The following is a 24,614-nucleotide window of genomic DNA, read 5'->3' as shown; positions in this document are numbered from 1 at the left end:
CAGATCCCATCCAGTCCATTCCCCAGGTGTGGCTATGGAATGGATGGACAGATCCCATCCAGTGGGACAGACCCCATCCAGTCCATTCCCCAGGTGTGGCTATGGAATGGATGGACAGATCCCATCCAGTGGAACAGATCCCATCCAGTCCATTCCCCAGGTGTGGATACGGAACAGATGGACAGATCCCATCCAGTCCATTCCCCAGGTGTCGATATGGAATAGATGGACAGATCCCATCCAGTCCATTCCCCAGGTGTGGATATGGAATGGATGGACAGATCCCATCCAGTCCATTCCCCAGGTGTGGATATGGAATAGATGGACAGATCCCATCCAGTCCATTCCCCAGGTGTGGCTATGGAATGGATGGACAGATCCCATCCAGTCCATTCCCCAGACATGGATATGGAATGGGTGGACTGAAGCTGGCCAGTGTCCCCCAGACTCCTGTGACTGCCACGGGATGAGTGCAGCAGAGATGTGTCAGACATGGAAACATCCCCAGCGCTCCCTGAAACCCCTGCCTGGACTCTGGGATCTGTCTCCTCCCATCCCCGGGGATGGCAATGACACAGCTGAGCTGGCACTGTGACAGCTCATTTAGCTCAGGAGGCAGCAGCCTTGCCCAGTTTATTCCAGGCAATTCCCAGTGCTGCTCGCTGGCAGGGGATGCCAGGTCTGATCCCAGCACGTGGAATGGACTGGGATGCTCCAAGTGGGATGCACTGAGCTTTCTCTTTCCCCTGCAGCAAATCCACCTGAACAGAAGGGACAGGCACTGCACAGTTTCACTCCTACCCACAAAATTTGTCTGTGCTGACACCTTTCACACTGTTTAACACAACTGATGAATAATGAATCATCTGAAAATTTGCAGAATAATCTGCAGTGTCTACAAGACAAATACACATGCTGTCCAGACTGACTCAGTTATCTTTAATAGCTACTGAAGTGCTACATAAAACAGTTAAAAACTAGAATTAAATTCTCTTTACATTGATAGAAATATGCCTGACAAGCCCATCAATTTGTTCAGGTCTTGAACTCTGCAACAGGACAATGTCCCAGAGTTAATAAACTCCTGTGAGCTGGCCCTGGAGAAAAGAACTGGGTAAAAATAGGGAATAATATCTTTTATTCCAGAGGGAATGTGTCCCTTTCCATAAGAGGAAGGCTACAGTCCCAGCCTGCCCCTCCCTGTGTGTTACAAATTAACTGGTGTTAAAATATATTAAAAAAGCCACGTTTTTAACTTCAGGAGAAAACAGCAACATTGAAGCAAGGAAAAAAGAAAGTCCAGTCCTACATGTGAACACTTGCACAGTCCTACATGTGAACACTTGCACAGCCCGTGGTGACATCCCTCAAATGGAAGCCTTTACATCCATGGATTTTTACTTTTTTACTTTGGTGGCTACAGGAGAAAATTCCTGTCCTTCCAGAGAACAAGGATCAAGAGCAGTGTTTGAATTCACAGATCCCAAATGTGAACATCAAAGCCTTGCAGCTTCTACCTCAGCAAAGCTGCCTTGGCCATTCCCTTCTGAGACTTGACCCCTGTATCCAGAGGGCTTTTCCCCAATGTTTTTACTTGGGAGTCTTGAAGACCATGCTGGAGACAGCTCCGAGCAAGCCTGGGAGACCTGAGAGCGGAGAAGGTCACACCAGAGACCTCCTGAGCTGCCTTCCACCCCAAATCATCCCATAATGATGAGTTTTGAGATTCCTGAGAGAGCTGGGGGTGTTCAGCCTGGAGAGGAGACCTTAAATCCCACTGTCCCAGCCCCAGTGTCCAGCCTGGCCTTGGGCACTGCCAGGGATCCAGGGGCAGCCACAGCTGCTCTGGGAATTCTATTGCAGGGCCTGCCCACCCTCCCAGCCAGGAATTCCTTCCCAACATCCACCTAAATCTACCCCCTTCCAGCTTCCAGCCATTCCCTGTGTCCTGTCCCTCCAGCTCTCCCGGAGCCTCTTTAGGTCCTGGCAGGAGCTCTGAGGTGTCCAGCAGGGACAGGGCAGGACAGACAGTGACAGTGACCTCGGAGTGCCAGCACAGCAGCTGACCCCCTTGCATCCCTGCAGTGAAGGACTGGGGTCCATCCCAGCCTGATCTCCTCCCGGGGGAGCTCAGAGCTCTGCACACCCTGCAGCTCCCGGGTGCCCAGCACAGCAAGGGGCAGGGGACTCCAGGGCCTTCTGTCCAAGGTGCCACTCCAGAGCCACCAGGCAGGGATTTCCCACGGACTGACCTCAGGGAAGTGCTGCTGCTCCAGGCTGAGCAGGCTGCTGGAGGGCCAGGAGATGAAGCTCCCTGCAACTTCCCCAGGAGAGCTTCCCATTCCCAGAGAACTCTGCAGCACCACACCACGGCAATCAGAACTCCACTGCCCTACCTGAAGGACACATTCCACACCTCCCCATCTCCTATTTATTTTCATTCCACCATTTTCCTCAACTTACTGTAATAATCTAAACTATCATGCTAAGAAAGCTGGGATTTTCTGGAGTGATTGGATCCTGCTACAGAATTCCAGAAGCAGCCAGCCCCAGTGATATGCCAGGCAGCACAAGGAAACATTCCTATGGACAATCTGTGACGTGAATGGATTAGGAGGGAAATATTAATGCAGCCCGGGGCTTGTGGCCAGGAAAAGGCTCAAAAAGAAACAACTTTACAACAATTCCAGTGTCTGCCTAAATCCCTCTGCTGCGTCAGGGAGGACTTGAAGTCCTGACTGGAAGCCCACAAACATCAACGTTTTATCACATGTGAAAAACATCCTCAAAACTCTTGGGCTATGACAAAAGAACTCAAGGGTCATCCTCTTTTTAAGATTACAAAGGCAGAGTGCCACTGTATCCCTGCAATTCCCTTGAGGGAATCCAAGCAGTGCCTATAACCAACCACTTTGGGGTTTATTCCCTCACCAAGGAAGGGAAAACCCACAATTCCCAGCTCTCCTTCAGGTTCACTGGTACCTCAGTGCAGTATTCCACAAACACTGCTCAAAATGACACAAAAACCCTCAATTAGTTACAGCTAAGATCAAACCAGGAAAAATATGATTGACTGCTGTCAGTCCCTGATTTTAATGGTGATTTAGCTCAGTAGAAAACCCGGATTTAATCTATTTTGACCTTGTTCTGTATCCAGGAGCTCCTCAAAAACTCTGACTGTTCAAACAGCTCAATTAGCAAACACGTCAGTGACTGTGTGAACTTTACTGCTGCTTCCTACTACACCTTAGTTCAATAAAAGCACTAAGAAAGGAAAAAGGTTACTAAGAACAGTTATCAGGTCATGTATGCCTTCAGCTTTCTGTCCTGAAGCTGCTTCAAAACACAAATGAATGTTACATGAAAGTAACATTCAAAATATGAAAACAGATTCCCAAAACTTAAAATTCTTCAGCTGAAAGAAGCAGAACATTGAGGAAAATAGAAATTTTTCAGACAATAGGAAATTATAGGTGACTTCTTAAAGCACACCTTGCTAATGATCTGGTTTTTTGGTTGACAACAACTAAACTTTCAGAAATTTAAAAACATTAAAGTGCACTGGAAGAATTAGGTTGAGACATTTAATTGTCCACTGACACCACAGGAGAGCTCCTGCTTCTTCCCATACTTTCCCAACACCATAAAATGCCAGCCCAGATTTTTAACCCCTCAGAAATTCACTCTGCGGAAGCAAAACTTTAAGTTCTTATTTCAGCAAGTCAGAAAATTGAGGAACCTCAGAGGCTCTGGGTGAGAGCCACAAGGAGCTGCTCAGCTGCCTGCTGGAGGTTTGGGAGAAACAGGAAGGGAGTCACGGAATCCTTTCGGCTGGAAAACATCTCCAAGACCATCCATCCCAACCACTGCCAGCACTGCCAAGGCCACCACTGCCCGTGTCCCCCAGTGCCACATCCACAGGGATTTTGAATCCTGCAGGGATGGGGACTCCTGGGCAGCTGTGCCAGGGCTGGAGACCCTTTCCATGAAGGATTTTTCCCAAATACCCAATCCCAACCTGCCCTGGCCCAGCCTGGGGCCGTTCCCTCTGCTCCTGTCCCTGTTCCCTGTCCCAAATCCCTCCTGGCAGGAGCTGTGCAGAGCCACAAGGCCCCCTGAGGATCTGCTGGTCCCCAGGCTGCTCCTGCTGCCCCGTTCCAGCCCCAGCTCCTGTGGGATCTCTCCCTGCTTGCCCTGAGACCCTTTAGGTTCTGAGCCAGAGATGGATCAACCCATGGAAGCTCAGGGACATGACACAAGAGCAGCAGGAGGAGCAGGATCTCCCCTTTCAGGATGTGCCAGACACCCTCAACCCAGAACTAAACCAGTCTGCAGGTAATTCCAATTTATGCCAACCAAAATCAGGGATATTTAGTCCCCAGTGCTCCCACCTCACCTCTGACCACACATCCCCACCCTCCTTCCCACACAGCAGCTCTGGTACTCCTCCTAACTCACTGAAGAACAACAAAAAAACCCAAACCCTCATCTTTTTCCTTTAGTTTTGCATGCTCAGTATCCTGGCAAGTGATATCCTGTAGCAACGTGACTGGTGCATCCCTTCATGGAACAGAAGGAACAGCAGGAATTGTGGAAATTACAGCAGGTACTGAGCTGCCTCTGCTCAATGCACAAGTCTGACCCCAGCTCTCGCAGTTTTGGGATCAGAAAATCTCATTCTCTCACTTACATTTCACTCCAACACCATAAAGGCTGAATTAACAAAACCCATTCTCTTTCAGCTGCTAATCAAGCTTTTCAGCCCCAACCTTTTCTTCTCAGGAGGCATTAAAATCCTTATTTTGGAGAAAATCTGTGTGTATCAGCATTCCCTCCACCAAAACCACCCCGTAAGCAGCTTAATGCAGGATACTGTAACAGTCACAAAGCTTCAGCTGATCTTAAGTTAGAGATATTTTCTTTCCCATTTATGGCTGGAACAAACTTCTGACATGCTGGAATATGAGGAATCACGTAAAAGTAAAAAGATCCCTAGCACAGGTCATTAACCCCACATTTAATATACATTCAAAATCTATTTTTTCCCTTTGTCTGCCCTGTATTCAAATCGCTTCTGCAAAAGTGCAGCAGCACTTTTGGCGAATTCAGTTTCACTTTCTGGCCTCCAGCCCCGCTCTCTGAGGAGCCTTCCTGTGCGAGCCAGGAGGCTCCAGAGCCGCCGTGGGCTTGGGGGCCGTGCCTGTGTGATCCTGTGCAGCTGCAGGAGGGCAGCACCAGCCCCCTGCGCACCCCACGACGCGTGCCAGTGGCACACAGCACGGCAGAGGGGGCAGGCAGCACGGCCTGCACCTTCCATCCACACTCCGGTGAGCTGCCGCTGCTCCAGGCAGGCGGCTGACACCACAGCCACCGGGAAATGCCGTGCCGAGGAGAATTCCACTCTGCTCCCTGTGTATTCCCTACATTCGTGAAATCCTGGGATGCTTTGGGCCGGAAGGAAGCCTAAAGAGCATCCAGCTCCAGCAGTGCCAGGGGCAGGGACACAAACCCAGCTGGAAACTGTGTCCAGGACCTTACAGCAGTGCCAGTATCAATTTTAGAAATGATTACTGTTTCTCAGGCAGGTGCAACAGTTGCCTGGAGGTGCTGCAGCTCCTGAACTCATCCAGGGGGGATCAAACGCTGCCCCTGCCCCTTCACCCCAAACAGGAGGAGGAATTCACCCCCAGAAAAGCCAGGATCAAACCCCCGAGCGTGACACCTGCCTCGGGAACAACATCCCCAAGGAGCAGCCAAAGGTGCCAGCTTTGGGCACCCCAAAGGGATCTCCTGCCTGGCGGGGGCTGGCACTGCTGGGACTGCCCGTGGGATGTGACCCAGCTCAGCCCACGGCACACACAGCCCTGGGACGTGGGGCTGCCACGGACACTGGGGCTAATTCAGGAGAAAACGGCCAAAACCCCCAGCCAGACATCCCCAGCACCCACAGCAAGGGCACTGCTGTCTCTCCAGCTTTGCAGAAGTGGGTTTGAAACCCACATTTTTTGGGATCAGACCCGTGGTTCCCTCTGGAGATACAAAACCACCCAAGCAGGTTCTCAGAACTTCTAAGATTAGCTCAGGACGCGTTGTCCCAACAACAGGAAGACTGCTCCATTAAAGGTTTGGTTTGGAAGGAAAAGGGAAAGTAATTTAAGGGAAAAACCCCCTATATTCAGGAATTTCGAGGGGAGAAGCTTCATCTGTAAAATCTAATCTTGACACTTCCAGCTTGCCCTGCAAGCAACACCTGTCCCACAAATTCCACTTTTCAAATGTTCATTTCCAACACATTTGTCAACACTTGGAGCAGCAAACAGCCTCGATATCTGGGGATAATTGGAGGAAAACTTCATGGAATATCCCTTCCCCAGTGCCCATTCCCCTCCTAAAAGGGAAAGAGCTGATCCTATCGGGACGGGCACATCCAACCCCGCCATAAGGAGGCTTTTTTCCCATTTCCCCATTATTTCCCTATCATTATCATATTCCAGCCCTCAACACAACTCCCATTATCCCCAAACAACCCCCCCCCGCCCCGCAAATCCCGGGAATTCCACCAGAAAGCTCTCCCGGGCTGCCTTCTCACCAACTCCCCTTTGTTTTACCCATTGCAAAAAAGATACTTAAAGGAAATAAAGCGACGTTTCGGCATACGCGGTCCGGTAGGAGCCGGGAGGCGCCGCCCGCTCCCCTCAGGGGCCCGCAGCCCCCGGGACGGCCCCGAGCGGCCCCTGAGGGGAGCGGCCGGCACCGCCGGGCCTCCGCTCCCCGCAACAAACTTGCGGCCCCGCGCAACAAGTTCGCGGGCCGGCCGCCGCCGCTCTCACCTCAGCCATGCTCGCGGGTGCTCCCGGGGCAGGGTCACATCGCCGGGGGCGCCGCCGGGTCCCGGCGGGAGCGGCGGCGACGGCACCGGGAGCGGCGGCGGGGCGGGAGGGGCGGGGCCACGTTACGCACGACGTCACCGCGCACCGCGGGAAGCGGGCAGGGCGCGCGCGGCGGCTGTCAGTCAGGGGAGGCCGCGCCCGCCGCGCCTGTCAGTCAATGGGAGGACACGCCCCCTCGCGTGTTATATAGTGGTGGTTCAACCTGCCAGTCAGGGCGGAGGACACGCCCCCTTCCTGTCACTTGGGGGGTTGGCCACGCCCTCGCCTGTCACTCAATGCATAGGCAAGGCCCCATCTGTCACTCAAAGGCTGAGGCCGCCCCCTTACACGTCAATCAAAGCGCACACCGCTCCCCACCGCCTGCCACTCAGCGCGCAGGCCACGCCCCCTCGTCTGTCACGACGCCACTAGCCCCGCCTGTCACTCAAACCGCAAGGCCACGCCCCCACCCCGCCGAGGCCCCCTCATGCCCATATATGTCATTCGGCACAAGCCACGCCCCTCACGCGTCACTCAATGAACAGGCCGCGCCCCCTCACCTGGCAATCAGGCGCAGGCCACGCCCCCTCTGCGCTCATTCAGCGCCCGGGCCCCGCCCCGGCCGGTGCTCGGTGCCGGGCTCCGCTCGCCGCGGCCCCTCACGGCCCCCGGAGCCCCGGCCCCGCGGCACCGCCCCGCCCCGCGCCGCCGCTCCCCCCTCCGGCCCGCCCTACTCACGCGGGGAGCCGCAGAGGCGCGGGGGGTGTCTCATCGGCCGTGAGGGGTCCTCGGGGAACGGGGGCTCTCGCTGGGCGTGAGGCTCTGGGGCGATACAATAACAGCTCTGTGTTACACACGACACCCGCGCACCACCCCGAACAAAGCGAACAAAGACCGGCGCCGGCGGCCCCTCAGCGCGTCCTCCGTGCGCCCGCCCGCTGCCTCACCTGCCCGGCTCAGCGCTGTCCCCGGGCCGGCGCGGGGCAGCGCCCGGCGCGCCCGTCGGGCATGGCGGTCACAGCGCGCACACCGCGGCCTGCGCCGCGCCGCTGCGGGGCCGCGCCTCACGCGCGCCCGCCGGGGAGCCGCATCCCCGACCCTCACACGGTCCCCGCGAGCGGCGCCGAGAGAGCCGGCGGGCGCGAGTTTGCTGACTCAGGGGGATGCCCCGCGGGCAGGCCGAGCCGGCGGCGGGGCGGCGCCGCGGCGGGCGCGGGCAGCGCTGGTTCGGTGGCACGGGGCGGGGGCGGGACCCGAACCGGCGCCGGGGACGGCCCGGGGCTGCGGCCGCCAGCACAGCGCGGCCCGCGCGCCGCGCAGCCACCAATCGGCGGCGCCCTTGCTGGCGGCCAATGGCCGCGCCGCGTCTTGGGCGGCGTTGCCACGGTAACGGCGCGACGCCATGCTGGGGCCGCGGCCTCCGCGGTGAGTGAGGGCGGGTCGGGCCTAAAGCTGCGACGTTGTTGGAATTAAAAAGCTTTAACGACCTAAAAATGCCTGGGAATAGATGATCAATTACAGTACAGAACCAGTTATAACACAGCATTGATTTTAACTAATGAGTGGGAAAAGTTCCTTTAGTATAAATGGATCACATCCCTTAAAATACTTAGTAATACATAATAAATTGCAATATATAATAAATATATACTATAATAATAAATTATATTTAATAAATTACATAAGGGGCAAATTTTCTTCATTATAAATGGTTTACATCCCTTAAGACAAAGGGTAGCATTTAATGAATTATAATGTGTAATAAATTATATTCTATAATAAATCAATGGCAAAAATCCTTTATTATAAATGGCTTACATATTTAAATTAATGGGTAATAGGTAATGAATTTTAGTCTAATAAATTGTATTCTATAATAAATTACATTATGTAATAAATTACATTCTGTAATAAATTACAAGGCCTAAGAAGTTATGACAAATAAATCGTCAAAAGCCCCATTTATAAAAGGTGGAAATCCTTTACAATAATTGGTAATATGTAATCAATTATTATACACAATAAATTATAATAAATGGCTGCACTCCTTTCTTATAAATGATTAAAATCCTTTGAAATAATTATGAATGTATAATAAATTATAATATGTAATAAATTATAATCAACAAATGGCTGCAATCCCACAATCTTGTATTTTAAATGGTTTACATCCGTTAAAATAATTTGTAATACATAATAAATTATAATATGTAACAAATTACATTCTATAATATGTCATAATACATAATAGTTTATGATAAATTGTTACAAATATTTTATTTATTACATTATTATATTGATTATAAAGTGGTTTACATCCCTTAAAATAATTGGCAATATATAATCAATTTTAAGAATCCTTTATTCTAAATGGTTAAAATCCTTTAAAATAATTAGTGATAAATAGGATTTATACCATTTCTTATATAATTTACTTTCTTATAAATAGTTTACATTCTCTAAAATATTTGGTGATATATCATCAATTATAATATATAATAAACTGTAGGAATCCTTTCTTACAAATGGTTGAAATCCTTTGTAATACCTGGAAACGTGTAATAAATGATCAAATAAATGGTCTAATCCTTTCTTGTAATCCCTTAAAATAATTGGTAATATATAATCAATTATAAGCGTCTTTATTATAAATGGTTACATTCCCTTAAAATAATTGGTAATAATAATAAGTTATTATAGACAAGAAATGGTAAAAATCCTGTCTTATAAACAGTTTAAATCCTTTAAAATAACTAGTAATGTGTAATAAATGGCAAAAGAAATAGCAGAATCCTTTCTTGTAAGAGGCTGAAATCCCTTACAATAATTGGTAATATATAATCAATTATAAGAGCCCTTTATTATAAATGGTTAAAATTGTTACAGTCCTTTAAAATAATTGGTAATTATAAGAAATCATTAAAAATAAGTTGTTATAATTGTAAGTAATTAAAAGTAATAAATAAGTAATTAAGTAATATATAAGTAATAAGTAATAGATAAGTAATGAGTAATAGATAAGTAAGAAGTAATATATAATAATATGTAAGTAATTATTAAAAATAAGTTGTATTAAATAAGAAATTGTAAAAATCCTTTCTTATAAATGGTTTACATCCTTTAAAATATTAGATAATATTTAGGCAATTAGGTAATATATAATCTATTATAATATTTAATAAATGGTAAAAATCCTTTCTTATAAATGGTTTAAGTCCTTTATAAAATGATATAAAATATAAATATAGATATTATAAACATAGCAATATCTATATAAATAAATGCAATGCTACCATGCTAGCTGGCAATAACTCGCTGTTTATGTTTGTAACCCCTGCACTGTGGGGTCGCAGGGCCTGGCCGGGAGCCAGCAGAGCCCCGAGCTCCCGGAGAACTTCCACGGCCTCCTCGGCCTCCCTGGGGAAGGGCCCCCGCAGCGGGGCCAGGGGGGACAGCCAGGGAGCGCTGCAGGTGAGGGTGGCACGGGCTCCCGGGGGGCTGGGGGACCCTGCAGGGGCTGGGGGGAAAGCTGGGGAAAGTGGGAAAAGCCCAAAAGCCGTCTGTAGGAAGAACCAGAGAGCCCTGGAATGGCTGGGTTGGGAAAGGTGGGAAAAGCCCAAAATCCATCTGTAGGAAGAACCATGGAGCTCTGGAATGGTTGGGTTGGGTAAAATGGGAAGAGCCCCAAATCCACCTGCAGGAAGAACCATGGATCCTGGAATGGCTGGGTTGGGAAAGGTGGGAAGAGCCCAAAATCCGTCTATAGGAAGAACCATGGAGCCCTGGAATGGTTGGCTTGGGTAAAATGGGAAGAGCCCCAAATCCACCTGTGGGAACCCTGGAATGGTCGGGTTGGGAAAGGTGGGAAAAGCCCCAAATCCGTCCGTAGGAAGAACCATGGAGCCCTGGAATGGTTGGCTTGGGTAAAATGGGAAGAGCCCCAAATCCACCTGCAGGAAGAACCATGGATCCTGGAATGGCTGGGTTGGGAAAGGTGGGAAGAGCCCAAAATGCACCTGTGGGAAGTATCTCAGAAACGCTGAAGTGGTCGTGTTGGGAAAAGTGGGAAAAGCCCAAAATTCGTCTGTAGGAAGAACCATGGGCCTTGGAATGGTTGGGTTGGGAAAGGTGGGAAGAGCCCAAAATCCACCTCTGGGAAGGCCTGGAATGGTTGGGTTGGGAAAAGTGGGAAAAGCCCCAAATACCTCTGTAGGAAGAACCATGGAGCCCTGGAATGGTTGGGTTGGGAAAAGTGGGAAGAGCCCAAAATCCACCTGTGGGAAGGCCTGGAATGGTTGGGTTGTGTGCTTCTGGGAAACATGGGGAGAGCCCCAAATCTACCTGCAGGAAGAACCATGGACCTTGGAATGGTTGGGTTGGGAAAAGTTGGAAGAGCCCAAATTCACCTGTGGGAAGGATTTCAGAAGCCGTGAAGTGGTCAGGTTGGAAAGGGTGGGAAAAGCCCAAAATTCGTCTGTAGGAAGAACCATGGAGCTCTGGAATGGTCAAGTTGGGAAAAGTAGGAAGAGCCCCAAATCCACCTGTGGAAAGCCTGGAATGGTTGGGTGCTTCTGGGAAAAGTGGGAAGTGCCCCAAGTCCACTTGTGGGCAGGATCTCAGAAACCCTGGAGTGGTCAGGTTGGGAACGGTGGGAAAACCGGGAAAAGCCCAAAAGCCATCTGTAGGAAGAACCATGGATCCTGGAATGGTTGGGTTGGGAAAAGTGGGAAGGCCTGGAATGGTTGGGTTGGGAAAAGTGGGAAGGCCTGGAATGGTTGGGTTGGGAAAAGTGGGAAGAGCCCAAAATGCACCTGTGGGAAGTATCTCAGAAACCCTGAAGTGGTCGTGTTGGGAAAAGTGGGAAAAGCCCAAAATTCGTCCGTAGGAAGAACCATGGAGCCCTGGAATGGTTGGGTTGGGTAAAATGGGAAAAGCCCAAAATTTGCCTGCAGGAAGAACCATGGACCTTGGAATGGTTGGGTTGGGAATGGTGGGAGGGCCTGGAATGGTTGGGTTGGGAAGGTGGGAAGGCCCAGGATGGTTGGGTTGGGAAAGGTGGGAAGGCCTGGGATGGTTGGGTTGGAAAGGTGGGAAGGCCCGGGATGGTTGGGTTGGGAAAGGTGGGAAGGCCTGGGATGGTTGGGTTGGAAAGGTGGGAAGGCCCGGGATGGTTGGGTTGGGAACGGTGGGAGGGCCTGGAATGGTTGGGTTGGGAAAGGTGGGAAGGCCTGGGATGGTTGGGTTGGAAAGGTGGGAAGGCCCGGGATGGTTGGGTTGGGAACGGTGGGAAGGCCTGGAATGGTTGGGAAAGGTAAGAAGGCCTGGAATAGTTGGGTTGGAAAGGTGGGAAGGATCTCAGAAACCCTGGGATTATTGGGTTGGGAAGGTGGGAAGGCCTGGGATGGTTGGGTTGGGAAAGGTGGGAAGGCCTGGGATGGTTGGGTTGGGAAAGGTGGGAAGGCCTGGGATGGTTGGTTGGGAAAAGTGGGAAGGATCTCAGAAACCCTGGGATTATTGGGTTGGGAAGGTGGGAAGGCCTGGGATGGTTGGGTTGGAAAGGTGGGAAGGCAGGAAAGCAGGAATGCAAACCCCTTCCAGGTGCCCTCCCTATTCTTGGCTGGGAACACGGGGAAATGATCCTGATTATTTCCATTTTTCTCCAGGTTTTTGATGAGGAAGGGAAGAATGTGACACCCCTTCCCCTCTTCCAGCCAGACCCAAATGCTGCCAGGCAAGAAAAGTTTTATTTAAAATAAATAAATAAAGCATTATAAGTATTTTTAAGAAAGCAAAGTTTGTATTTTAAAGTATTTTATCTGTTTTAGTGATATTTAGGAAGTGAAATCTCCTATGCAAAATTATAAAATATCAAATTAAAATATTAAAAGTACCAGTTCAACGATCAAAATATGTTTAACATAATAAAAGTTCTCTGCTTTAATAATATTGAAGCAAGTTACCTCTGTGTGGTTATGTGCATCCATCTCCAAAAATGCTCCTAAACAAAAAGTTTGGAGTTAAAACTCCTAAATTCTGTTTCACTACACTTTCATTTGCAAACATCCAGCACAGAGGGAAAAAACAGAAAGACTTTGGGCTGACAAACTCAATTAAGTCACGCAGAGAAGGGAAATAATTGTTGGTGTTTTAAATGGAAAACCCTGAGCCACAGCAGGAGCAAAATGCAAGGGATGATTGTAATTATTTCCAATTTATAATTGCAATTGCAAACACTGATTTCTGAGATGCAGGTTGCTTTTTCTGCTGTGTTTCCCAGGCTGGACAATCCCAGGGCTTGGGAAACCAACCAGGAGCAAACATACATTACAAATGACTTAAAAATACAAAGCGCCTCCAGAAAATGAACACTTTTTTTCGTTTTTTGAGACAATTTCTTGTTTCTCGTCCCTGAAGGACACATGGGAGCAGCACCTCAACAACCCAGCCTGCCTCAGATGAGACAGAACCTCAACAAGCGCCAGCTGTGAGCTTGTCTGGTAAAGAACTCACCCGACAATTCGACATTCCCCATCTCAAACTGCACGCTCTGGGATCTGTTTGATTTCCAGGAGGGTTTTTGTGTGCCCCTGGAGCAGCAGAGGTGTTTGTTGCCCGCAGCAGTGCAGGAGGAGGGGGAGGCAGCGCTGACGGAGGCAGAGCTGGAGCGGAGGGTGCACATTCTCCTGGCGGAGACGGACACGCTGTGGCTGCTGGAGCTGCCCACGGCCCTGCTGTCCGGCGGGGCCCCGGAGGCGCCCGGGGTGCTGTGAGTCACCGTGCTACTGCACGCACTGCCTCTGCGAGCTCGAAGGGCACGCTCATAGTTCAGCATTCTAACCCGACGCGTATTTTAATATGCCGAGGGTTAAAATAACTTTGCTATAAATATATCTGTTGTATTTACATATATATTTATATATATAAATATTTATTTATTTTATTTATATTTATTTACATTTATTTATAATAGTAAATATATTTATTTATATTTATATTTATTTATTTTTATTTATTTATTTATATATATTTATTTATATTTATTTATTAATAAATTTTATAATTTATAATTCTAATTATAATTTATAATTAAAATATTTATAATTTTATTTATATTTATATATAACATATATTTTATATATATTGCTAATATTAAAATATATTTGATATGTGTAGGGTTAAAATAACTTTGCTATAAATATATCTGTTTTATTTATATATATAAAAAAAATATATATATAAATATAAAAATATATAAATATTTATTTATTTTTATTTATAAATATAAATAATTTTTATAAGTAATGATTATAATGATAATTAAAATATTTATAATTTTATTTATATTTATATATAATATATATTATATATATTGCTAATATTAAAATATATTTGATATGTGTAGGGTTAAAATAACTTTGCTATAAATATATCTGTTTTATTTATATATATAAAATATATATATAAAAATATATAAATATATAAATATTTATTTATTTATTTTTATTTATAAATATAAATAATTTTATAAGTAATAATTATAATTATAATTTATAATTAAAATATTTATAATTTTATTTATATTTATATATAATATATATTATATATATTGCTAATATTAAAATATATTTGATATGTGTAGGGTTAAAATAACTTTGCTATAAATATATCTGTTTTATTTATATATATAAAATATATACATATATATATAAATATATAAATATTTATTTATTTTATTTATTTTTATTTATAAATAGAAATAATTTTATAAGTAATAATTATAATTATATTTTATAATTAAAATATTTATAATTTTATTTATATATATACAATATATATATTGCTAATATTAAAATATATTTGATATGTGTAGGGTTAAAATAACTTTGCTATAAATCTATCGGTTTCATTTATATATATTTCTATATATATTATATATATTATATTTATATATATATTGCTAAAATTTAAATAGATTTTATATGTGTAGTGTTAAAATAACTGCTATAAAGATACAGTTTTTATTTATATATACATTGCTATATATATATAATATATATATTTTATTCTTATGTATATTACTAATATTAAAATAGATTCTATACAGGTAGCGTTAAAATAACTTTGCATAAATATATAGTTTTTATTTATATGTATTGCTATATATATTATATATTAAATATTATATTTTATACATTGCTATATATTTATATTAGCAGTATATATTTATATAATATATATTTATATATCATTATTCTATTTATATAATATATTTTAATATATTATAGTTTATATATATTGCTGTATACATTATATATTGCTATGAAGACACAATAATTTTTTTAAATTTTATTTTATTTTTATGGTTTTTATTTTATTTTTATTTTCTGTTAATTAAGCTTAGACATAGTAGTGAAATGGCTGAAATAAGTATACCTGTGTTAAAATACCTACTGAGACAAAATAACATCCAAAAAACCACAAAGAAGACAACTACTACCAATATACCAACTATCAGCACTCACTGTCTAAAGACAGTGTGGGGTAGGGATAAAACTAAATAAAATACAATTTAAAAATAAATAAATAAATAAATAAATAAATAAATTTAAATTACATAAGTAAAAAATATAAAAATTATAATAAAAACCCTAAAACCACAACCAAAAACCCAGGTGCTATATAAAAGTAGAACTGAAGAGGAGCCATGCCAAACAATTTTTAGAATATGTAAGCTAGTTTAAAGAAAAAGTTGACTTTACATGATTATTTATGAATATACAACAAACTAATGCAATAGGAGGAATATTCAAAAGGTATCTCCAAAAATGTGTGCTCTTGGCTGCGTGCAAGATGCAGCCAGCCCTAACCTTTGCTCTGTGTTCCTTATCTCCTGCTATCCTTTATGAAACTTTTTACATTTCACAAGAAAATAAACGTGGTTTTCACCGCTGGCACCCTTTTCTCGGAGTGCCAAACTCCATTTCTGACAGCTCCCTGTTCTGGGTGCAACCCTTCCTCCCTTCCAACGAAAAACACGGCAGCTCAGGAAAATCCAGGGTGGAGGAGGGTGATCCTGTGATTTCACAGCAGCAGTAAGACATTCCAAACTGCGGCACTGATTCTTGTGGGCAGCTTCTAATTGTTTATTAATTAGGAAGAGTTCAAGCAGCAGGCAGCTCCCCTTGGTCCTCCCTGGGCTGCCAGGCTGTGGTGGGAATGCTGAAACACAAAAGGAGAGGTTTCCTCTCTGCCTTCCTCTCCCGAGAGATCAGCTCTGAACTCCCCAAGTTCAGGGGCAGCTGCAAGAGGGAATTCTGCTTTTCCTGGGCTCCGTTCTCCACTGGCCACTCCTGTTTTAGAGCAGCATCACAAAGGTCAGGACGAGCTGCTGAATTACACAAAGGCTGAAATTTCATCCAGCAATCCAAAAAGCAGGACATGGAAGACATGGAAAAACCTCTCCTGATGAGCTCCTTTGTAAAGACACCGAGAATTCCAGGCAGAACTTCCCGGGGACTCACCAGGCAGTGTTTCCTTTGTTTCCCAGGGAGAGGAATAACATTTATACAGAGCTCTGCAAGGCTAAAATTGGCAGTGAGTACTTTGAGGAAAAAATCGTGCAGACCATCTCTGGAGCTGCCAAAACCAAGGAGGTGCAGTGTGAGACCATCACCGTGGCAGAGAAAGGTAACCTGGCCAGGGGACTGACAAAAGGCATTTTGTACTTCCACCTCTGAGCAGATGTTCCCTCAATTTCCCCTTCCAGAGCTTTAAGTTCAGGCAGGACAGTGTGGGTTGTGGTGGCCTTCTCTGCCCCTCCTAAATCTTGAATTTAGTGCTGGAACAGTGAATCCATTGCAATAAAATTGTTATTGACACTCCCAGAGAATGTTATTGTTGTGTGTAAGAGGCTAAAAAAATTACATGGAATGCTGTTCCAAACACTTTTCCTTTGAGTTAGGGTATGTAAAATGAGTGAATAACCCCAAAAGTAGATAATCTGTTTTGAAAAGCTATTTGCCACTTTTTTGTGGCATCAGCAGGGCTCATTCCAGCCCCTGAGCACACCAAGGCGAGTTTTGGGTGGGAGCTGACCCTGCTCAAGGGGAGCCACACCCCAAAAAAACCCTGATGGAGCTGCAGCAGTCACACAGCAGGAGGAGCTTTGAAGTTATTTTATCTGCTTTAATGATTGCTGTTAAGCACAGGCAACCTTTTCTGTAAATTTGTAAAGGATGGCAATTAAAAGATGAAATGAAAACACTAAATGAAAGCTATCAGTTCAAATATCTAGAGCTGTGGAAGCAGAGCTGGGCTGTAGGAGCTCCCTGCAATAATGTACCCAAAGAAGAGCCCTGTGTGACAGGGAATTCATTCCCAGGGACGGTGGTGACCCCCTGGGATTTGGACAGCTCGCTGGATGCCTCAGGAACAGAGCCTGCAGAGACAGAAGAGCCCAGATCCCCAGCAGAGAAAAGCAGCAAGTCTCCCACAGCTGAGGAGCAGGGTCAGGCTGGGGCTGTCCCTTCTGCCACAGGTAACATTGCCCATTGCCCATTTCCCTGTCCTCACCCTCCTGAACCAGGCACATCCCCGGGGTTGGTGGGGAAAACTTCCCAAAAAACACTGCCTGCAACCTGCAGGAGAGTTTGCTGCAGAACCTTGGGCAGGGCTGCACCTCTCTGCACACTGCCATCAGAAATTATCCTAAATAAAGATAAACACTCAGGGACAAGGTTTCCTGGTACTCACTTTAAAAAGTAGAAGCAAAACACCATTTGTGAAAAATTCCAGAAGTAGCTGAAAAAGATAAGAAAATTATAATAACAAAAGATGATAAGATGATAAAATTATAAGAAATTATAAGAGAAAGAAAAGAAATTGTAGGAAGAAAGAAAAGAAATTATAAGAAAAGAAAATTATAGGAAGAAAAAAATCCACAGTGAAAGTATTTTTTAAAATTCTCTGCTCTTTGCAGATGGAGGAAAATTCTTATCCCTTGATCTTTCTGTGTGAAGTTTTACCATGTTTATTTCTATCCCAGTTATCTCTTATCAGGCAGCATGGGCCTGTTGGGCTCCAGGATCCTTGTGGATCCATTCCAGCTCGGAATAGCGCAGGATTCTGTAATCCAGCTTTCTCCCTCACCATTGCAGGGAGGGCTGCTCCTGCCAGGAGCCCCGAGGAGCAGGAATGCCACTCAGGAGCAATCTTAACTTCTGCAAAGCTGCAGCAGGATTTGGTTGTCATGGAGAGGATTCTCATGGAGAACATTTTCCAGCCCAAGCTCGCAGTTTATCGGCAGATTCCTGTCCTCATAGGTTTGTTCCTTGCTCAGTATCCTCTTCCCACCCAGAAATTCCTCATTTTTCACAGAAATTCCTCACTTTTGGCTGGGTAGCCAAACCCACCTGCAGCAGACCTGGCTCACTCCAGCCCAATCCAGCTCTCTGCTCTGTCCCCGGCTAATTTTAGTCATAGTTTTACAAGTTAGGATGTCTTAATTCCTCAAATCTTCACTCCTTTTCTTTTCTTTTTTTTTTTCCCTGCGAAATATTTGCTGAAAGGGCAAATTTTTCTTTTGGTGCGAATAATTGGAGTGAGGTATAATCTATAATAATATAGGTTTATATATAATAATATAGGTTGTATTACATAGGGCATAATATATAATGTAATGTAATATATAGTATAATATATTATATAATATATAATATATTATATAATAATATATAATATATAATATATAATACATAATATATAATATACAATATATAATATATAATATGTAATGTATAATATATAAGATGTAATATATAATATAAAGTATAATATACAAGTATATATATATAATTATATATATTAAAATTTATATATAATTATACCTATAATTAGGTAAGTGGAATGTTTCCACTCAGATTCTACATCTGTGCACTTTAGAACCTGCTGTTACCCCAGCCACTGAGGTGGAGGAAGACGAGGAGGAGAAGGATGAGGAGGAGCAGGAGGAAGCAGCCGAGGCAGCAGAAGGGGCAGGCCCCAGGCTGGAGCAGCTGTGGTCCTACGGCTGTGATTTGACCAGGGGCCACAGCGTGAGCAGCATGGCCTGGAACAAAGCGAACCCCGTGAGTCCACAGACCCCTCCTGGGCTGGCCACAGGCAGCTGGGGCTGCCAGTCAGCTCCTGATCCTGGGCTGCACCTCACAGTGGATCCAGTCCCCCACTCTCGCTGCTTTAATCTTTCCCTACACGTCACAGCTTTAATTGGCCCGGAATGTCTTTAATTGCTCCAGTTTACCTGAGCAGCAATGTTCATCGACATTGGTCTGTTCTAAAATTGAAATTTAACCCCTGCTGCTAAACTTTGTTATCATTGATGGAGTTTATTTGTAGTAGTTGAGACACCACATCTCTGTCTCTAACAGGAACCTCCCAAAAAAGCAGAATTGCTCCAAATTTAAGGGTAAGATGCACAATAACAGCACAGAAGGCAAAGCTTCCTAAGTCTGGTCATGTAAAGCTCTGTTTTCCCACCAGAACTCACTTATTAAACAAAAATAATAAATGGAAGAGAGGTAAAAGCAGCTGAGGATGAGAAACAGAAACACAGTGAGGGGGAAAGAGAGAAAATAAAGACGATTTCATGCTTTTAGTGCACCAAATGTCCAGATATTAAAAAGTTGGACACATTTAGAGACTTCAGTCTTAGAATGCAGGGCAAACAATCAGCTACTTTTAAAATGTGAGTTCCACAAACTACTTGTTGATTACAAGAAAAGAAAAATTACTGGAGCTGAAGGCTAAAGGTTGCTGGTTTTTACTTGTGCCTGTGGAAAGGAATGAAGGGAATTCACTGGATTGTGGAAAGCTAAAAAGCCAGAGGTGCTCTCTGAAGCACCTTTTACAGCTAATCCTGAGAGGGAAAATTAGAAGTACTCCATTAAATAATGCACATTAAAATATGATTATAGAACAATGCATCGCCTGCACAGGAGAGAAGCTTTGTTATTCCAGACACAAAGGTGCCTTTGGGAATGTCCTGCTGAGCTGCAGGTGGACCTGAGGCCTTGCTGTTGCTCTGTGCTTGCAGGATCTCTTAGCAGTCGGTTACAGGGAGTTTGTTTCTCGGGATCAGAAGAAAGGCCTGGCTTGCTGTTGGTCACTGAAGAACCCCATGGTAACGAGCCCTCTTTTTTGTGTTTCCTGCAATCTGCTTTTCCCTGGACAATTTCTGCTGTATTTCCCTTTTAGCTACAGTTATTTACTCTAATTTCTCACAACACTGTCAGTAAAAGAGGAGATTTCATGGATGTAACATTTACACCTCTGCAGATCCATCTGCAAAGGAATCCTTTTAAAACCAGCCATTAAAAAAAAATTGGAAATCTCAGTTACAAAGTGTCCCAGTAAAAATGTTCTGATTGCCATAAATTACAACATTTCAGTTTGATTTCTACTACGAACTTCTCTTGGCTAAAACTGCATCCCACTAATTTAAACCAGGCAGAGGCAAATCTTTGATGCATCTTTGCCACAGCAAATACTCTCATGACTCCCTGCTGTCACCATAAATATTTTTATGTGTTTGGTTTGGAGCAGCCTCCCCTAACTTATTTTCCAGTGTCATATCTTTATCTTTTCCCTAACTTTATCAGTTGTAGCAAGAACTACATGGTGCCAGTCAGAATTTCTGGTCCCTGTGACCACCATCACTTGAGTTTCCCAGCAGACAGAGTGGCCAGCGCTAGGAAAAGAGAGGTAGCCACCAACCCAGCTCAGAGGTGTGTGTGCTCTCTCCTGGGCAGTGGCCAGAGCGCGTTTTCCGCTGCGAGCACGGCGTCACTGCAGTGGATTTTTCCCTGGCCAGCCCCAGCCTGCTGGCCGTGGGGACGGCCGACGGCCGCGTGGCCGTGTACGACGTGCGGAGCCGCGGGGACGCCGCGCTGCTGGACAGCAGGTCAGCCTGGGGCTGCTCCTGCCCCTCGGGGCCTGCCAGCCTCACCCTCGGAGCAGCTCTGTACCCCATAAATTGTCAATTTATGATTCATACTCCGTGTCCTGACGGGGACGTTCCAGCCCTGGGTAATAAATCCTTACCATACAGCGAGGGTAGCTTTTGGTGCTTGGGCTCTGATCCCTCTTGTCAAAAATGGAGAGAACATCAACAGAAGTGAGGGGTGAGCAGGGATGAAGGAGAAAATGAGAGGGGATGGGTGGGTGATGAGGGAAGCACCTGCCCTAAGGCCAGCTCCCCAGGTCTCTCCTACAAGGTGCAGACTGATTTCATGGTGCAAGCATATAAACAGTGCCCTGAAACTGATTATCAAACATGTTTAATAAGGAAACATTCTCCTGGAGAAAGCAACCAATGTTCAGACCATTTTTTAAAAAGAAAAGCTAAACATTTCTGACTTAACATTCATTACAAAGTGGAAGCTTAATTGTTTTCCAAACATGTTGCCTTGTCTTTGCTCATCTATGATTTACCACAAGTATTTTTTTGTCCCAGTGCATCCCTAAATAAACACAAAGGTCCTGTATGGCAGCTGAGGTGGGTGCAACAGGACAGAGGTGCAACAGCAGGTGACAAAGAAGAGAGACTGATGTGTATCTCAGGAGATGGGCGAATGACCCAGTGGTTCATTCAGCAAAGGCTGGATTGCTCTGGTGAGCCCCTGAAACTGCTCTCCCTGACTCCAGCTGGCATTCTTTACACCAGTTACCCCACAAAACATCTCAGAGCTGCTGGGCATCCCAGAGCAGCACGAGCTCCTCACTCCTGTTTGACAAACCTCCTGCTCTTTGCACAGATGTGATGCAAATCAAGCGAACAGAAAGTGGGAAGAAAAAATTACCAGGTGAGAGAGAAAGGAAAAGTGAAGGTCCCATATCACAGCAGGCAGCTGGAATGTGCTTCGACTTCCATCCAGAGGTAGGCTCAGAAAGCCCATCCTGGCTCAAGTATTAGCCAGGGAAACTCTGCAGCAGAGGTGGGATGTTCAGCTGGAGCTGCTTTAATGGGAGCTGGCCAGGACTTGGCACTGCTATTTAAAGTGTATTTATTTTGAAATAAATTGCTTTTTAGCTACTAAGGTTTACCTCAAATGGGTGAAATGGTGAAACAAGCCCTGTCCTCCTGATGCCTAGAGGGTGCCTGGAACAGAGGCTGGGCAGTGTTAAAGGATAAAGTAGGGATTTATTAAAAGGCCCCAAAGGATACACCTTGGCCAGTGCAAGAGCCTGGCTGTGGCTCCACCCAAGATGGAGCCTGAGTCACAAGTTCTCACACTTCTATAACCCCAATATAGAAATGGACCACACTTTTTTGGTCCATTCCCACATTGGGGTTCATTGCCCAATTCCAGCTCCAGGTGATGCAGTCCCACCCTCCCAGGTTGCTCTCCTCCATTCCCTGTTGTTTGCACTTTTTGGGCTGAAGCTGCAGCGGTGGTTCTGGGCTGGAAAAGGATTGTTCTGTGGGACTGAGCTGAGAGGAGAACTTGCTAACATTTATATGAAGTGCAGAGTTGTACACCAATGCAGTACAGAATTGTGGGAAATGGATTTATAGGTAAATAAGCTCAAACGTCAGGCATCACCCCAGCCACGTAACTCACATTTCCTTGGGCAAGCCTCAGGGCCATTTCCCTCTGCGTGATGGCCAGGGCTGGGAGAATTTGTCCAACACCTCCCACATCCAGGACTCAGCTGAGCTCCTCTTCATCCAGCTGAGTCCTTCCTCCACAAAGCACTCAAAGAATTAATGCATTTTCCACATGGACTGCTGAAAATCCAAGCTTTTCAGGAGTCAAATCCCAGCACTTGTGCATTGGTGGAGAACACACCCAGCAAATGTGCAACGTTGTGGTTCCACTTTCCCCACCACTCACAGGAGCTCCTCCTTGGAGCTGAACTCCTCCAGCCCTGGATGACTTCTGCAGGAGTGATACATTCATCCAACCTAGGCTACTTTTCCCTTTCTTTCAGGATGCTGACATTTTTCTTGCTGGAACAGAAGAGGGCCACATCTACTGCTGCTCTTGCTCAGGCAAGGAGCAGATTCTGGGCACATACAGAGGCCATCAGGTGAGTGACACTGGAAACAAGGACAGCAGGAACTGCTCAACTCAAAAATGTAATCTTTGCTTATATTTAGTCAACATCTGCAACAAAAGAAACCTAAACTACTTCTCTTATATTAGGAGTGAATTCCCATAGCATAAAGCATCACAGTCTTATAGGATTACTTTCTGTGCTGTCAGGATTTTTTCAAGTAATTTATTAAAACTGGTACTATAAACTGTTTGAAAGCTTTAGCTCTGGCTTTATTTTAAGACAGCAATCAGAAATCTGATTGTCCTGTAGAGTTAGTCTTACCTGTGGGAGGAAGGCTGGGTAGCTCTAGAGGAGATCCTGTAGCTCTGCAGCAACACCAAGTTCTGTTTGTTTCTCTCCAAACAGGGCCCTGTGTACAAAGTTGCCTGGAACCCCTCCAGCACAGACATGTTCCTCAGCTGCTCTGCAGACTGGAGCATCCTTTTGTGGCACCGGCATTCCCACACCCCCCTTTTAACCTTCACTTCTGTCACAGCTTTTGTTCACGACATCAAGTGGGCTCCAAAGTCAGCCCTCATCTTCGCAGCAGTGAATGAGAAGAGGGTGGAGATTTGGGATCTGAGTGTCAGCATGTGAGTAACTACTCTTGTCAAGGAAGAGTCTGAAATTTGATTGTCACACATTGTTACCTCATCAGTGTTTTTATCAGATCGTTATTGCTCAAGCCATTGCATTTTGAAATATTTGTTGTGTAAAAGCAGATGGTGGTTACCAGAGATATGGGGTGAGAAGAGAAGGAGCTGGATGCCTCCTGGAGCTGATAAAGTGTAAAACTGCCCTTTGTCTGCAGAAATTGTGGCACAGTTAGAAGGAAAAATAGCAAACCTGAGCTACTTTGATAAAGATTGGATGGTCTGAAATTGAGATGACTCAGTTACCTGTGACCTTGTCCAGCTGCTCTGGGTTTTGTGTTACTGACAGTGTGAAGCCCTGGTGGATCCAGAGCCCTGCCACAAACTGCAAATTACTCATCTATAAAAATATTAACCACCATTCTCCAGGTTAGGACAGATTTTAGGCAAGTAGGATATCTTAGTTAATAGCAGCTGGGATTTTTCTGCAGGCAGAGCACAAACCAAGCACTGCCTCACTTCCCAGTTTCCGACATAAGCTAGAACACAGAAAGTGAAACGTGCAGCCTTGCAGCTGACAGATGCATGGTACCCATTAACTCTTGGGTTGCAGCTTCGACCCCGTGCTCTCCTGTGCTGCCAGCCCTGAAGGGAACCTCAGCTCCCTCCTGTTTGCCAGGAACGCCGAGTGCCTGCTCCTGGGGGACAGCTGTGGCCAGGTGGGGGTGTGGCAGCTGCACAGCCTGGCTGTCCCCAGCACCGACCAGGTATGGCTGTGCTCCTTCCCAGGCATTAACAGAATTCCACAGAACAATCAGCTCTTTTTCCTTTTGTTTTCCAGGCTGGCTCCTTGTATGACATTGTTGCTTCTGCTGGAGCTGTTTAGCAGTAGCTGATATCCCTTCTCCTTCAGGAAATGCTGTGGTGTAAACATAAACTGGTTATCTCTCTTCATCAATAAAGTTTCTCTTTGAAACCACACTGCTTGGAAACTTCTTTCAAATAGCCTCAATTTCCTCCTGGAAGTCCCCTCATTGCACCATCAGTGCTCATGCAT

General features: G+C 45.3%; 2 protein-coding genes across 2 annotated transcripts in view; one reads left to right on the top strand and one right to left on the bottom strand.

Annotated features, from left to right (window-relative positions):
• MIER1 (MIER1 transcriptional regulator) overlaps window positions 1–6,963 on the bottom strand; it is a 40,424-nt gene extending 33,461 nt beyond the window's left edge. Inside the window, 1 exon segment of the mRNA XM_064429169.1 lies at window positions 6,831–6,963. Within this exon segment, the coding sequence (XP_064285239.1) occupies window positions 6,831–6,839 (9 nt within the window). The 5' untranslated portion in view covers window positions 6,840–6,963.
• Window positions 6,964–10,910: 3,947 nt separating this feature from the next.
• Window positions 10,911–24,538, top strand: DNAI4 (dynein axonemal intermediate chain 4). The gene is made up of 16 exons (XM_064429168.1): window positions 10,911–11,517; window positions 12,533–12,600; window positions 13,284–13,366; window positions 13,488–13,635; window positions 16,417–16,556; window positions 17,251–17,406; window positions 18,026–18,190; window positions 18,810–18,994; window positions 19,960–20,046; window positions 20,675–20,826; window positions 21,379–21,536; window positions 21,680–21,801; window positions 22,857–22,955; window positions 23,331–23,557; window positions 24,171–24,324; window positions 24,399–24,538. Exons 1-16 carry the CDS (start codon window positions 11,371–11,373, stop codon window positions 24,441–24,443), a joined length of 2,136 nt encoding a protein of 711 aa, XP_064285238.1. The 5' UTR covers window positions 10,911–11,370; the 3' UTR covers window positions 24,444–24,538.
• The last annotated feature ends 76 nt before the right edge of the window (window positions 24,539–24,614 follow it).

The sequence above is a fragment of the Passer domesticus genome, chromosome 7, assembly GCF_036417665.1.
Source record: "Passer domesticus isolate bPasDom1 chromosome 7, bPasDom1.hap1, whole genome shotgun sequence".
NCBI classification, from domain to species: domain Eukaryota; kingdom Metazoa; phylum Chordata; class Aves; order Passeriformes; family Passeridae; genus Passer; species Passer domesticus.
Note: the sequence above shows the minus strand (reverse complement) of the source record. Positions and strands in the feature narration are given on the sequence as shown.

Coding starts and splice junctions, on each gene's coding strand:
- DNAI4 (XM_064429168.1), top strand. CDS start 11,371: ATGGTCAAGTTGGGAAAAGTAGGAAGAGCCCCAAATCCACCTGTGGAA. Junction 13,367..13,487: donor GCCAGCTGTGAGCTTGTCTG/GTAAAGAACTCA, acceptor TGTTGCCCGCAG/CAGTGCAGGAGGAGGGGGAG. Junction 13,636..16,416: donor CCGGAGGCGCCCGGGGTGCT/GTGAGTCACCGT, acceptor TTTGTTTCCCAG/GGAGAGGAATAACATTTATA.